The 16210-nt window shown below is 44.1% G+C and overlaps 1 protein-coding gene across 2 annotated transcripts in view; it reads left to right on the forward strand.

Annotated features, from left to right (window-relative positions):
- Positions 1 to 2274: 2274 nt before the first annotated feature.
- The window catches only part of GAS6 (growth arrest specific 6), a 46694-nt gene continuing 32758 nt past the window's right edge, over positions 2275 to 16210 (forward strand). Inside the window, exons 1-2 of one of the 2 annotated variants that reach the window (XM_053384354.1) lie at positions 2275 to 2475; positions 3473 to 3645. In XM_053384354.1, coding sequence (XP_053240329.1) covers positions 2409 to 2475; positions 3473 to 3645 — 240 coding nt within the window. In that variant the 5' untranslated portion in view covers positions 2275 to 2408. The remainder of the gene's footprint in view (positions 2476 to 3472; positions 3646 to 16210) is intronic. The other variant, XM_053384353.1, reaches the window with a different exon arrangement.

Genomic DNA, 16210 nt, shown 5'->3' on the forward strand with positions numbered 1-16210 from the left:
TCTGCTCAAAAAATTCTTCCTCCTATAAAATGTGTTGTATGCCAGCAAGGATATGTACTGATGCATAATTCTTACTGGTTTGCTTTCTGGCTGACCTAGTACAAGCCTGAACCAGTTACAGAGACTTGATAAACTGAAGGAAGCACAGCCCAGACAACTCTGAAACAGGCATGTAGCCCAATCCTATGCATGTTTACTTGGAAGCAAGTCCCAATGAGTTCCTACAGAACTGCAGCTGCATAGCACTGAGATGCCCTTGCAATTAAGTAGATCTGCTCATAGGTGAAATATCATTAAAGGGACAGAGGAGGGCACTTCATTCCCCTTCTCAAAAGCATGAATAAGAAGCAAATAATCCATTTACCCATATCACATTATTGCAGTGGACCATGCAAACAGCTCCTTCACTCCCATTTGTAAGTAACATTCAATTGAAGGGAATTTTCACGTCATGTTTGTGAAAATGGATTCCCCCCTCCTTTAATAAATCAAATTTAAAAACTGCCTTAACTAGTATGTACATTACATTAAACAATAGGCTGCTTCTTCCAGGAATGTTACAAACTTTCAGAAGTGGTGCTTGCCAGGCTACAAAATGCACTCCCTTCATCATTCAGATATAATAAAGCCAAGTTAAGCATTTGTTGGTATAGAAAGTTTTTAAAACTAGCTAGAGGAGTGCTATACAAGTGATGAAATAGTTCTAATACAGTATTATTTTGTGTGGCACCATAATAACCCTCACAGGACCACTTCAAAACATGTACGAATGGAGGACAGAGCTATGAGTGCCATAAGACTACCCTGCATCCCTTAAACTAATCTGCTGTTCCCAGGTGAGATCATAAGTATCATAGAACTGTAGAGCTGGAAGGGACCCCAAGGGTCATCCAGTCCAACCCAACCCCTTCCAATGAAGAAATCCTGCCCACAGCCATCCCTGGGTGGGCTTGAACCACCAACCTTCTGGTTAACAGCCAGACACCCCGACCCGTTCTGCCACAGTAAGAATGAGCGATGCTGTTCCATTGCAAGTGTAAAAGTAAGATTCAACTATCAGTCTGGTGGGCACCTGTACGTGAAATGGGAGGGTGAGACTGGCTGCATACATGCCATACTTTTAAAGCACATCTGAAAGACATTTCTACCCTCAGATAATTCTGGACAATGTAGTTTGTTAAGGGTTGCTGGGAACAGTAACTCTGCGAGACATAAACGGCAGTGCCCCGAATTCTTTGAGGAGAAAAATGTGCTTTGAAGGTAGTGTGTGCATGCATCTGTCTTGTCCTTTGCCTCAGGCGACAGAATGTCTTGGGCGGAGCCTTCATACATGCTCTGAGGAAGTGATGACCAATGGCAAGTTATTAGAATGAGAGTGTGCGATCTGTGGGCACTGCTAGGCTGTTGCTATTCAGGTTGCGCAATTAAAGTTGATTTGAATAAACTCGCTTCCCTCAAAACTGGACTTGCTGAAAAAGGAAAGTGACAGAAAAAAATTACGGGGAAATCATAGGGGGACACTTGCTTTGAAGCAACATCATCTAATTTCACTGAAAACAAATCAGGATGAATGTTCAATGACCAACGTCGTCTAACCTCCTTGACAAATAAGCATAAATGCTGAATAAATGGGCCATCTAGAAGTGACTATGTACCTATTGCTATACCACTGCCACACACAGGAGCCAACTCCAAGGGGCTGAGGTCCCTTCGACCCCCAGTATAACATTTGAGGGGGCTGCCCACCCCAAAGTTGATTGGCATTGCCATTCAAATGGCGTGCATGCACCACGTCATGTGATCAATTATGCGGGTTGGGGCTTACATGCCCCCCCAATATTTTATTCACGTTGTCTGGCACCCCTGCACACACACACGCCATGGGGCACGCACACCATGGTGGATATGCAACGACTGCCACTAATAATAATCCTTACGTGGGCTATTTCGCGCGCAGAATTGCTGTCCACGTACGAACGTTGTCACCTCAAACGAAGCGCAAACCTGAAGGCCGGAGGGCAAGTACTTGCACACAGGGACTTCGTAACTGTAAAGGAATCTGGGGCGCTGGCTCGGGGGCACCGGAGGGCATGCTCCCCCCCCCCCGGGTCACTCTGCTCGTCCTGCCATATTCCCTCCGGGCCTCGCCTCTCTCTGCCCCTCTTTCCAGCGACCCTGCACCGAGGGCGCGCGAAGCCTGAGGTGTGTCGCTGTGGCTGCAAAGCCCTGAGCGCGAACTTTCTCAATTGATTGGCTCAGCTGCACAAGCGACTCCCCCGCTGGGCTCGGCGGAGCTCGCGCTGCCTTCCAACAGTAGCTGCGCTCGCTCCTCCTGCACCAGACCGCCCTGCTCCTCTCCGCCACTCGGAGGGCGCAGCCCCAGCCTCAGCAGCAGCAGCAGCCGCATCATGCAGCAGCCGCCGGCTCCAGCTGCTGCCCTCTTGCTAGTCCTGCTGGCTACAGACTCCTCGCAGAGTGAGTAGTACTTCGGGGGGCTTCGCCTTTTCCTCCCCCCGCCCGCCCTGACTGGAGAAAGAAAACACCCCTCTTTTACCCGCCATTCTTGCAATTTCTCCTTGCAGAGAAAAATCTCACTTCGGCTTTATCCTCTCCCCCCCCCGTCCCGCTCTTTAATTAGCCCCCCTCCCTTTAATTATTAATCAATATATAGCAAAGTCTCCACACGAGCAATGCAGCTTCTCCGGACTGAGGAAAGAATCGGTATATTATATAGACATATATGTCAGCCCTTTCGCTGCTCTAACCATTGCCCCTCAAGGTCAGGACATCCCAAACGCCTTTCCCCACAAGGAGCCGGTTGCACCCAATGGGCCACCCAGCCAAGCCTGCCTGCCTGCCTTTCACTTCAAGGGTGCCTTAAAACAAAACAAATGTTCATCTTCTCAAACCTCCCCCCGCCCCATTACTTTTTGGAGACCTTCTGCTGCTGGGCTTTAAGGGCTGACTTTACCATTTTCCAGAAAAAGGGTGGGTGGTGACACACTCTCTCTGCTCCCCCTCACCCACATCCCCGGCCAAGCATTGTTTCTTGGGGAGCGAGAGAGAGAGAGAGAGCGCGCTCAAGAGGGCAAAGGGGCGCAGGGATGTCATTGTTTATGGCCCGGTGAGGTGGATCTCGGTGGCGCCGCTTTGGGCGCGCTGGCGGCTGCTGGGCATTGTTTTGGTTGCTGGACGCAGGCAGAGGGACGTCAATGGAGGAGCTGGTCTAGCCCCTTGTGAGCTGAGGGGACAGGGAAAGCCGCAGCGGGACTCTCCCCCCCCCCCATGACAGTTTCACAGACTCCTCCGGCTGCAAAGTGCGCGGCGGGGCCATTGTTTCCCGAGCGCGCGCGCCTCCCCACACCCCCGCGCAGCTTTGCACGCTCCGCTCTTTTGTTACCGTCGGGGGGGGGGCGGGTGGTGGTTTTCCAATGCTAATGGCTCCTTTCCCTGCTTCCCTTCGGGGCCCCAGCTATGCTGCTCCACAGAACCCGGGAGGAGGCTTCGCAGTTCCTTCGGCAGAGGCACCGCCGAGCCTACCAGATTTTCGAAGAGACCAAGCAAGGCCATCTGGAGCGGGAGTGTGTGGAGGAGCTCTGCAACAAAGAGGAAGCCCGGGAGGTGTTTGAGAACGACCCTGAGACGGTAAGAAGGGAGAGGGAGAGAGGTGCCGGTGATAACTAATTTAATTAATTTATTTTTTAAAAATTAAATGAGCAGTTGAGTGTTCAGGCCTGCTGCAAGCTGCAGGAGTGGGGAAGGAGGGCGCCAGCTGCTCGCACAGCTGGGGAAGTTGTTTGGAGGAGGAGCCATTAGATAAATAACTGAAACCACACAGGGTAACCAGCACTTCGCTTAACAAGATTGCGTTTGGATTTCTAGGCCAAGAAAGCGGCGGGGAGGCGCTGTTTATATTGGACTAAATTGGCATTAATCTGCTAATGCGAGTTTCTTGGGGGGGGGTGTTACTGGAATAGGGAGAGAGGAGTTTAACTTGTCATAATACTTATGAGAATCCTTTGGGGTATCTTGGTTTTCTGCTTCACTCTTCCACCTCTCCTGGACTCTTTAAGTATTTAAAATGCTTGTAAGCCCCAATGATTTTGCTGAAGCAATCTCCTGAAAAGAAGCATTTCATATTTTTCTAATTTAGATGAGTGATCAAAATCTCCTATTGGATTGGGATTCTCCTCCCCCCCCCTTCTGGATGAAAACTTGTTTGTTACTAGGTACAGTGGTACCTCAGGTTACATATGCTTCAGGTTACAGACTCTGCTAACCCAGAAATATTACCTCGGGTTAAGATCTTTGCTTCAGGATGAGAACAGAAATTGTGCTCCGGCAGCGTGGCAGCAGCGGGAAGCCCCATTAGCTAAAGTGGTGCTTCAGGTTAAGTACGGACCTCCGGAACGAATTAAGTACTTAACCCGAGGTACCACTGTAAATGTAAGCAGTCATTGAGCTTATGTAGAATGAGCCTGGTTTTTTAAAGTAGTTTGCCTAGTGAGAACAATGTGGTCATAGGTCTACAGCTGTTTAGTTCTAAAACCTTCAAAAGTGTAAAGAATGCGTTTTAAATAAACTGTGTTTCAAATGGATCATCAATAGGTTTGTGTTATGCTTGTAGTATTCAGATTGGCTAGTATTTTTGCATAAATAGAATGGCGTTTGAATGGCCGCTTAAAATGATTTCCTGATTTGCTTGCATCTTCCAGATGTGCTGCTCTGAATAGGCTCTTTTATTGCTCGGATTATCTGGCATTAGTTTAGGGAATAAATTTCCTGGAGAAGAAATTGACTGGTGATTTTGCACAGGGCTGTGCTTTCCCGTTAATGATTTGATGCAAGTGGGTAGGGAAAGAATTATGTAGGTCAAAAGTACTGAGGATGGGAGGGACTTGGCTGTTTTCTCTTAGAGTAGTTAATGTTTCGTATTTAAGGCAAAACATGTCTTGACATGTATACTTTTAATAGACTTGGAACTTTCGCAGCGTGAAGAATAGTTGCAAAACAATAGGGGGGAAATTCAGCAAGTAACTCCACTAGAAGTGTTTACTGTGAGGTTTCAACACCAAGATCCAGGTGAAATCAAGGTTTTTTTGTTTAAAGAGCAAAATAGACTGGGATGTTATTTTCCTATTTAATGGCGTGCAATTAAGACTTTATAAGTTGGGTAGCAGGGACACGGGTGGTGCTGTGGGTTAAACCACAGAGCCCAGGACTTGCCGATCAGAAGGCTGGCGGTTCGAATCCCCGCGACGGGGTGAGCTCCCATTGCTCGGTCCCAGCTCCTGCCAACCTAGCAGTTCGAAACCACGTCAAAGTGCAAGTAGATAAATAGGTACTGCTCCAGCGGGAAGGTAAACGGCGTTTCCGTGCGCTGCTCTGGTTTGCCAGAAGCGGCTTAGTCATGCTGGCCACATGACCCGGAAGCTGTCTGTGGACAAACACCGGCTCCGTCGGCCAATAAAGCGAGATGAGCGCCGCAACCCCAGAGTCGGTCATGACTGGACCTAATGGTCAGGGGTCCCTTTACCTTTTACCTTTAAGTTGGGTAGCATTGCAGAGTAAACTCATTAACGGTTATGTTCTCACTGCACTGAGTTGATCTCATAAATTAATTACTGATACTTGTATATTCTTAACTTTTAAATATTAAGTGCCACACTTGAGCTGCATTGGTAAGGCTTGGGGTGGAGGATAGAATGCGGTGTATTCATCTCTCCTGGCCTCCACTGGCAGAGAAGAGCATTGCTCATGGGGTGTTCTTCATTGCAGCGGAGACCAAAGTGTTTGGTACCACCATCCCTGGTGGTTTTCCCTTTAGCCAGTGGTTTTCAGCCAGTGTGCCTTGAATGATGGTCAGGTGTGCCTTGAGCAACACTGCCCTCTGTCTCTCTTTCCTTCCTTCTTTTATTTGATGCCCTCTCATGTCTCTGCCTCCCAAAGGCTTGTGCAGCTATTTATTGCAGCAGCCCTGGCTATAAGCTCCGCAGGCAGGGCCGGATTTAGATGGAGAGGCCCTAGGCTACTCTACTTGTGAGGCCCCTCCCCATCCCCCACCCTCACAACTACTGTAGACGAAAATGGAAGAGTGTTATAAACAAAGCCAAGGTTGATGACGGGTATTTAAAATTCTACAATTCACAATTTCTCCTCTAAAGGACATAAGATATTATTGTTAAATACCATGGTGATTTAAAAAAAATGCATAAAATTAACACTGAAAAACTTGCAATAACTGAACTTTGTAAACTTTTTGTGGCCTGGGCAGGCCTGGAAGTAGTTCCCATGTCTTGTTCCTCTCTAAGGAATCAAGTTCAGCCTTCATGGCATTTAACCATGGCTCGGCATCCTCTGAGGTTAAACTTTCAACCTCTTGGAAGCTTGAAGGTTCCCAAACCTTCTCTGAGTTACTAACAGCAGCTGTATCTGCTATGACTGTTTTAGCAAACTCTTCAGCATACCTTTTGGGTGGTTTACCCTTGGTGGCCCTTTCAGATCTGCGTACTATACACAAGTCTTCCATGCTAGGCTTCTCCTCTTTAGGAGAATGGTGGGCAGGCCTGTGTGTAATAGTTGCTGGGCCTGAGTTGCCCTGCCCTCACATGAAGTCTTAGGTTTACAATTTTGGGAGAGGGGACTAAGGAGGAGAGAGAGGAAGTGGGATTCTCCTAAGCTTCTGGGGGAAGAAGAGAATGGTGGGTAAAGTCCCTTACAAATATGGAAATGCAGTGAGCTTAAAGAGGCAGAGATGTATTTTTGGAGTTCAGCATTCAGTGCATTTAATGAAAGCTAATGCAGTGACTGAGCTCTGAACTGGGGATGCTTCTGGTTCAAATGCTATCTCAGTGATCAACTACAGTGGTACCTTGGGTTACAGATGCTTCAGGTTACAGACTCTACTAACCCAGAAATAGTACCTTGGGTTAAGAACTTTGCTTCAGGATGAGAACAGAAATTGTGCGGCGGCAGCGGGAGGCCCCTTTAGCTAAAGTGGTGCTTCAGGTTAAGAACAGTTTCAGGTTAAGAATGGACCTCCAGAACGAATTAAGTTCTTAACCCGAGGAACCACTGTACTGGGTAGTATTAGGCAAACCTCTATCTGTCTCCCTTTCCTCACTCCCTGAATAGTATGTGCTGTATAAATGCAGATAAATTATAACACACCTATGAATGTTAGTAGGAATTAATGCCACTTTACAACTTTTATGTCAATATCATGTAATTTGCAGGTTTTACATGCTATCATAGCACAGCACCGAAAAAGAACATCAGAATTGTTGTTTAGGTCAATCATTTATGTATTCCAGCCTTTCCTAAAAATACATAATGCTGCATGTCATTTGGTGTTTGAGTTAGGCTAGAATTAGAAAGGTGAAAGCAAAGCAACAGCTTGTGCTCTATTGTTCAGAGTCATGACCTGTGCAGTTGTCTGTATGGACCTTCTTCCCAAAAGGTATGCTGGTCTGTGACTGAAATAAAGTTTGATACTGATACTCCCAAAAGGTATTTGAGACTGTGCTTCTAAATGGTCCTACAGGGCAAGCTAGATGTGACATTACTCATGTCTCGTTTACATTAAGGTTACCAGATTTTTTTCAATGAATCCGGGGACACTTCTCAACTTCAATGGATTTTGTATGGGGACTGATTTGTAAATCTGGGGACTGTCCCCGGGAAACAGGGACGTCTGGTAACCTTAGTTTACATAGAGGAAAGTGGGGATGGGGGAATCTAGACCATAACCCTGGACGTGGAAGAGTGGCTCTTCGACCCATCCAAATTGAGTTCCTTTGTGTTGGCTACTTGCAAAGGGTGGAGAACTCTTATTGGCAGGATGTAGCTTTGTAGCTTAAAAAAAAATACTTAGGGTGCACAAGATTTTTCTATGGCTGTAATACTTTTCATAGGTTTGATCTTCTTGCAGTCCATGGGACTCTCAAGAGTCTCCTCCATGGAACTCTCAGGAAGAGACTCTTGAGAAAGCCTCATGGACTGCAAGAAGATCAAAGCTATCCATTCTTAAGGAAATCAGCCCTGAGTGCTCACTGGAAGGACAGATCCTGAAGCTGAGGCTCCAATACTTTGGCCACCTCATGAGAAGAAAGGACTCCCTGGAAAAGACCCTGATGTTGGGAAAGATTGAGAGCACAAGGAGAAGGGGGTGACAGAGGACGAGATGGTTGGATAGTGTTCTCGAAGCTACCAGCATGAGTCTGACCAAACTGCGGGAGGCAGTGGAAGACAGAAGTGCCTGGCGTGCTCTGGTCCAGGGGGTCACGAAGAGTCGGACACGACTAAACGACTAAACAACAAATACTTTTCATATTTGGAAGTAGAAACTGCTGGCTCTTTCTCTACATGGCTGTGGAGTCTTTTCTCTGCTTGACAAATTAAAAATGTAAGATATTTGGTCATGCATCCCTGCAATTAACATGTGTCCTGGGATGCAAGGACTTTGATTTGTGTGATATAACTTCTCTGCAGGGGAGATGGTTTGTTTGTTTGTTTGAGAATGACAATTTATCATGGGGATTAAATAATGTTTTGAAAAAAGCACGACATATTTATTGTCAATCCTGTTTATGCCATGCTGTCACAGCAGCCGTTATATCCCAGTTTATGCATTTCTATGCTGGCACAGCAAGTATTAGGCTTCTAGGTCATTAGGGATTTTCAAGAGATAATTTGGATGTAGCAGAAAGGAAAAGGGGAAAAAACATTTAAAAAAACAACAACTTTATTTTTCAGTTTCTGAAAATATAACAAACAAATACCCATATAGCCCCAAGAAGTATTCCATGCATAAACAATATAAATGATGCAGTCAGACATTAAGTAGGTTTGTGTAATAGTTTTGAGTTTATTACAGTGGTACCTCGGGTTAAGTACTTAATTCGTTCCAGAGGTCCGTTCTTAGCTTGAAACTGTTCTTAACCTGAAGCACCACTTTAGCTAATGGGGCCTCCTGCTGCTGCCACCCCGCCGGAGCACGATTTCTGTTCTCATCCTGAAGCAAAGTTCTTAACCTGAAACACTATTTTTGGTTTAGCAGAGTCTGTAACCTGAAGTGTATGTAACCTGAAGCCTATGTAACCCGAGGTATATCAGTTAAGTGTCTTCTACTCTATTCTAACATATTGTCCCAGTGAGCTGTTGGTACCTGGTAGCAAAGGAACAACATTGTCATTTCCTGAATAAACATGTACCATGCAGTTTCAGCATCTTATTTGTGTTTCAGTTGGTAGAACATGAGGGTTGTGGGTTCTATTCCCACATTGGGCATACGATTCCTGCATTGCAGCGGATTGGACTAGATGACTTTTGCGGTCCCTTCCAACTCTACAATTCTATGATTCTTGGTGCTCTAAGATACAGTACTTTGTTGATTTCTCCATAAGAGCTGTGTTCCATAGTCCATCCCACCATGCCTCTGGAGTTAAGTTAGTAGCTGTTTTCCAATATTGCGTTAACATATTCCTAGCTGCAGACATGGAAAAGATTAGTAGGTCCTTAAACAGTAGATTATTGTTGGCATCTATTAACATATTTGGGAGGCGGGTGGCGCTGTGGGTTAAACCACATAGCATAGGCCTTGCCGATCAGAAGATCGGCGGTTCGAATCCCCGCAATGGGGTTAGCTCCCATTGCTCGGTCCCTGCTCCTGCCAACCTAGCAGTTCGAAAGCACGTCAAAGTGCAAGTAGATAAATAGGTACCACTCCGGCGGGAAGGTAAATGGTGTTTCTGTGTCCTGCTCTGGTTCACCAGAAGCGGCTTAGCCATTGACTGTATGTCAGCTTCCTCGGCCAATAAAGCGAGGTGAGCGCTGCAACCCCAGAGTCAGCCACGACTGGACCTAATGGTCAGGGGTCCCTTTACCTTTACCTTTATTAACATATTTAATAAAGTGAGCCTCAGATCAGGTTGTATCACCTGTCCTGTTAGAAGAAACTTATTCAAAGACCATTTTCTGAAATCATTGTACTGGTTTGCAATCCCATCACTTACAGAGATATAAACCTAAGAGTTAACATCCTCTCAAACATAAAGGACTTGAAGGAGAACTTAACCTGTGGCATTTCATAGGTATAAAATGCCAGCTGGGAATTCTTTTAAAACTGCATTTCCTCACTTCAGTTGACACTCACTTTAAAAAGAAAGAACAGAACCTGGGTCAGAAGTAAGTGTTTGAGCACACATTAACAAGTAAGCTAGATGTTATTACTAAGGTTGAAATTGAGAAAAAACATACGGGATACAAAGCTTTACAAGAAAGTATGTTGCAGTGTTATGGAATGTTTTCAGATTTACTAGGAACACAATATATTCCAGATTTTTTCTACTGAGCAGAGTGAACTCTCAGTGAGAAGATTGTGCTACAAAAGCTTGTGGTGGTTACAATGTGCAGAGAAAGAAATAATTGACCTTTTAGTGTTCAGCCAGGTACACAAGCTCAATAGCAGAACTGCTGTGGAATTTGGCTGACCTCAACGTAAAAAAATGTTTCCTAAACAAACATCTGAGTGAAAACTGAAGGCTTCTGTGGGAAGAAACTAGAAGATTTCTTAGGAGTGATTGCATCAATACCTGGCTCAGACTTAGTGCTGCTGCCTGATTGCCAAGCCATCACGAGGTGTAGGGCAGTAGGACACCTATTAGGTCTTTTAAAACGTTCTCAACTTGGCTTGAGTTGGTTACAGATCACTTTCTTGTTTTCCTCAAGGACTGCTACACAATGGCAGTTACAGTTCATTTTAGCAGTTTGTGTTGTGAACTGATCTTCACATTAGTTGATTTCTGTGGGGATGTTATTAAGCAATGCTTAAATGAGGGCAGTCTAGAGAGACTTCCTAATATGTATACACATGTTGTCCTAAGAGGGCTTAACTTTGGTTGAATCATGCACAATTTTTATCCAGTGCTGGGAAGTCTCGGGTCAATTTATGTTGAAGATGGCCAACGTGGGGTTGTAGTGGATAGATTGATGAAGATAGATGTTGACCCAAGTGTATGGCAGATTGTGAAAAAGGCAAATTGCATGCTAGGAATCCTTAGGGATGGAACTGAAAATAAAATTCATGGTATCATAATGGTATTATAGAAACCTATGGCGTAACCATAGTTGAAATACTTCTGGTTCCCTTATCTCAAAGAGATTATAGAGTCGGAAAAGCTTCAGAAAAGGGAACCAAAATGATCAAGGGGCTGGAGAAAATGCCCCATGAGAGTTGCTGCTTTTGGGATTATTTTTTTTGGAGGGGACTAGTCCAACCTCCCGCACTGCAGGAATCTCTACTAGATCATACATGGCAGATGGCTACCCAACCTCTGCTTAAAAACCTCCAAGGAAGGAGAGTCCAGCACCACTTGTAGGAGTCTATTCCACTGTCAAACAGCTCTTACTGTCAGAAAGTTCTTCCTGATTTAACTGTTATAAAAACCCCATAAATTAGTACAGTTTTATCAACCCCATATTGTAGTGTGGGGGAGGGGAAATGGTGGTTTGTCTAATTAGGAATACAGTGGTACCTCAGGTTAAGTACTTAATTTGTTCTGGAGGTCCGTACTTAACCTGAAACTGTTCTTAACCTGAAGCACCACTTTAGCTAATGGTGCCTGCTGCCGCTGCCACGCCGCCGGAGCACGATTTCTGTTCTCATCCTGAAGCAAAGTTCTTAACCCGAGGTAATATTTCTGGGTTAGCGGAGTCTGTAACCTGAAGCGTATGTAACCTGAAGTGTATGTAACCCGAGGTACCACTGTATAGGAAGCTGCCTTACAGCAGGCCAGACTTAAGAGCAAAGCATGTGTGCTGCCACTTAGCTACAGTCCCTCCTCACAGAAAGGATTTCATATTTCCTTGAAACCTAAGCTTAAATCTCTTAATTCATAGTCCAGAATTCCCACTAGCTGAGGCTATAATAGGCGTACGATTCGAGCAAGGGTCCTCCGAGCTCAGCCAACCAGCTCTATGTTCTTTTTAGATGTGATTGCATATTTGGCACTGTGATTCTCAACTACATTTTCTCTTGAACAGATGTCTAGTATTAGTAGGAACAACATTTAGTACCAGACAGGATTAAGAATGTGCTTCCAATTCTGGATTTTGTGTGTGTGTGTGTGCGCGCGCACACACGCGCACATGCCGACAGTGAAACTGAAAATCTGACTATCAAAGATGAGCATGAGTTATCCGTCATGTATAGAATAGGCTTACCACATGTTGAAAGACCTGTTCCACTATACCAAAGGCTGCTGAGTAGGTAGATGGGAAGGGGGAAACTCTCTGGTAATAATCCGGGACTAGAGAGCCACATATAAACATAGCATCATTTGGTGAAGCAGAACACAAGGTGAAAGACAAATATTTTCAAACTAGCTTTTGAGACGTTCTGCTTTTATAGGGTTTTTGTTGTTTATGTTCACTTCTGTTTAATCTTTAACTGCTTTTTATTGTAATGCTGCAATTGTTTACATGGCTTTATCCTTTTATATATTAGTTTTAAATTTTATAAGATGACTTGAAGTACTCTTTGAGGAGGAAGGGTAGAAATCTGTAATTCAGTGGAGAGGATACAAGGCTGATCTCAGAATTATAAGTTACAGTATTGTGTATTATTTTATTTTACTTTATTTGTAGGCCTTGTAACGCCTAGGATAAAGCAGTTTTACATAACAGGAAAGGCAATTTCAGCCTAGACAAAGCATGACAGCTCTAGTCAAGTAATTCCTTGTTTTAATTAAGAGAGGTGTCATCGTTCTCCCTACACAGTTTGAGTTTTATCAAGGATTTGTGAAAAAACAAAAATAGTGGACAAAAAAGGCTGGAGTTTTGAGCAACTTACTTGATTTTGCTATTATTTCTCATTGGATTATATCCAGTGCTAGTCAGAGAAGACTTGATGAAGTTAATAGACTTGTGTCCATTAATTTCAGGTGGGTTTACTCTGTTAGTTGGTTACAACCCACTGTAATTAAAAGGGCGAGAAAAATGAATGTGGTAAGCTAAGACCTGGATCACACTTGCATGTACAGTGGTACCTTGGTTTAAGAACAGCTTAGTTTATGAACAACTTGGATTAAGAACGCTGCAAACCCGGAAGTAAGTGTTTTGGATGGTGAACTTTGCCTTGGAATAAGAACATATTTTGCTTCCTGTTGAGTGTGTTCCATTTGTAAATTGAGTCCCCGCTTCTACGGGAAAGCATGCCTTGGTTTAAAAACGCTTTGGTTTAAGAATGGACTTCCAGAATGGATTAAGTTTGTAAACCAAGTTGCAGACATGATCCATTCCGGGGTGCCATCCGCACCCCAAAAAGTCCACAACTAGAGCGGCACTTCTGCACAAGCGCGGAGCGCAATAGAGAACTTCTGCGCATGTGCTTCTGCGTGCGCGTCAAAACCTGGAAGTATACACTTCCGGGTTTGCCGCATTTGCAAGCAGAAAAGATGCAACATGAACCTAACGCAACACGAGGTATGACTGTATATCACTGGCTAAGTTTGGACATCACACAAATTTGTTTGTTATTAAAATTGTATACTACTCTTCATCCATAGATCTCAGGGCAGTTCACAACATAAAAATACAAGATCAAAAGATAAATACATAATAAAAACCAGAACAAAAGAAATCACACTAGTTTAGTATGATAACAATGAGTGTATCCTCCTCCTGGGCTCACACAAACTCCCTCTTCTGTTCCCTTGCAATGGGAGGAGTTTGGAAGTTTTGGCTTCTCCTTTTTTTTTTTAACCACAGTTTAGTGTGTTGTCTGGGCCTGGAACTATGGTTAACCTTAACTATGGTTACTTCACAAAACCAGTTCCAGTAACTCTGGTTTGATTCTGGCTTTCTGAAATTAACCACAGTTTATTGATGTGGATGATATAACAAGCCATGGTTCAACAAAACCAAAAACGTTCTGACTCCTCATACTGGTTGCCTGGGAGGAAAAAAGGACAAGGGAGAACATATGAGACTAGGAGAGGCTAGGTTTGCTTGTGTCTTACTAAACCCATAGTTTAGCATGATGTAGTCACTTGATGATAAGTCAAATTTGTGAATGAGCTACTAGATCTACCAACACCAACAGAATTCCTTTATTGTCAAGTTCCAGTGCAAATGAAATAGTTTTTAGCAGAGGCATTTCACGCATTCAGTGTCTAGTAGCAATCCAGTGAGGGGGAGGCAAATGATGTACATGTACCTGTAAACGAGGGTGCTTGCTTGCAAGAGCGGAAGGAAGCAGTGATGATCTCAGTCACAAAAAAGGATGTGGAGGAAAAACCCTGTTCACTGGTGTGTGTGTGTGTGTGTGTGTGTGTGTGTGTAAGATGTCTGTGTGGCCATGACCCAATCAAAACGAAGCATTTTAAAGCCGTACTGATATTAAAGGAGAAAGCTGAAGATATGCTTTAGCGAGTCACATTGAAATCCATGGGGCTTGCATGCTTGACTTTGGCTGGGTTCATCTTAGGACCACTATAGCTCTCTTCAGGTGTCCAAAGTGAATACGCGAAGAAGGCAGCGAAGACGTACATGTTGGGTACCCAGCAATATCCGGCTTCCCTGATTGTACAGAGGCTTGTAGGTAGTACATTCATCCAAATGTGCTGGGAATCCCCCTTCATACGGTCCCATTCAGTGTGGGAGATTCAGGGCAATGGGTGTGTGGTGATGGTTGTGACAAATGTTGCTTGAATGTGCAAACAGGACTTCATTGGCCAAGGATCATCTAAACATGGCAACTGCGTTTTGTGCAGGGTATTTTTTTAAAGTATGTTATTATTTTTTGTAGCGGGTTCCTAATAATGCACTGCTGACCAAATGATAAATATAGTAGCAGTTACTCTTCTTTTCTACAAAGGAAGTTTGGCAGCCACAATAATGAGACCACTTCTAATAATGGAAATATTTAGATATAAAGATATAAATGGCTATCTGGATGTTTATTAATACATTAGAGAATGAGGAAAGAATGTAATCGTGGTGAGGGAATGGAGGATTAAGAGAATATAAAATGTCTTTGGTTTATGTTGGTGAATTTAAGTTGTCTAGACATAAATATCATTGGAAATGCAACCTAAGTCTAGCCATCCTAACAACAGTTACTATTTTGATTTAAATGGTATAAATCTTTCAGATCTGGTAAAAAAATTCTCCTGAAGATTTTAACATTGCATTTCCTTGGAGGATTTTACTAAAACGTTCCTGTGTGGATCCATGACTTTACACTGATTAGACACATTTCAGCATTCAAGGATAATGGACCATTAGCAAACTATAGTGCTAGGAAGCTGTATGGGAACATGTTGTTCATTTGCCAGAAGCATATTTAGGGAGTATTGGGTGCTGAGCCTCGGGGGCGCCACAGGGGAGGCCACAACTATTTATAATGGAGCACGAGAATCGGGGGGGGGCAAATTTTGGTGTTGCACAGAGTGCCACTGAAATTTGAGACCTCAAGTCCCACCACCGTATTTGCCCAATGACAGCAGAACCCCCCTGTTTTGGACTTGGCTGCAGTTCAGCCAGATCCAAATATGGTTAGAACAGTTTTCAGTAGTACAATAAGGATCTTGAAGTGCCCCCTAAATGGCATTATGATTTAAATGCACAACAACTTCATTGGGTGGGCAAAACTCTAGCTCTTTTCCACTTCTTTCCCTCTCCCTCTCTATGTCAGCTCACCTCCTGGGATTGGCTAAAGGTTTAGGTCTACTCATGTATGAGCAACTGCAGGTGATGCATACATCTCACCTGAACTGAGGAACTGGTAATTTTTTGTCACACTGTAGTGTGATGAAGAAATGCCAGAAAACTGGCTTTTATATACTGGACCAGCAAATGCTTTTTTATTATTAATGGGTGTTTCAGTAAATTGCAAGGAAGCATGATGTGACAGAATTGTTTAGTTGCATTCTATCAACCCCCATAGTAGGAAAGCAAATTGGAGAGCAATTTTGACTGGAAAAACAGCTGACAGAAGAAGAGTTCAGCAAACACACACACACCCCAGCCCCCATCTGCTCCGTCATGCTCACAACCTTCTAAGGCTGCTTTTCATTAAAAAAATGGAGACTACTTACAGGCTTCTGTGCATAATTTCTGGTTTTGGTCTTCAGAAACTGGTTCAGTTTCAGGGCAACTCCAAGCCATAAACCAGTGCCCAAGCCATAAAAATTGTGCAACTCATGCTGTG

Source organism: Podarcis raffonei, chromosome 4, assembly GCF_027172205.1.
Source record: "Podarcis raffonei isolate rPodRaf1 chromosome 4, rPodRaf1.pri, whole genome shotgun sequence".
NCBI classification, from domain to species: domain Eukaryota; kingdom Metazoa; phylum Chordata; class Lepidosauria; order Squamata; family Lacertidae; genus Podarcis; species Podarcis raffonei.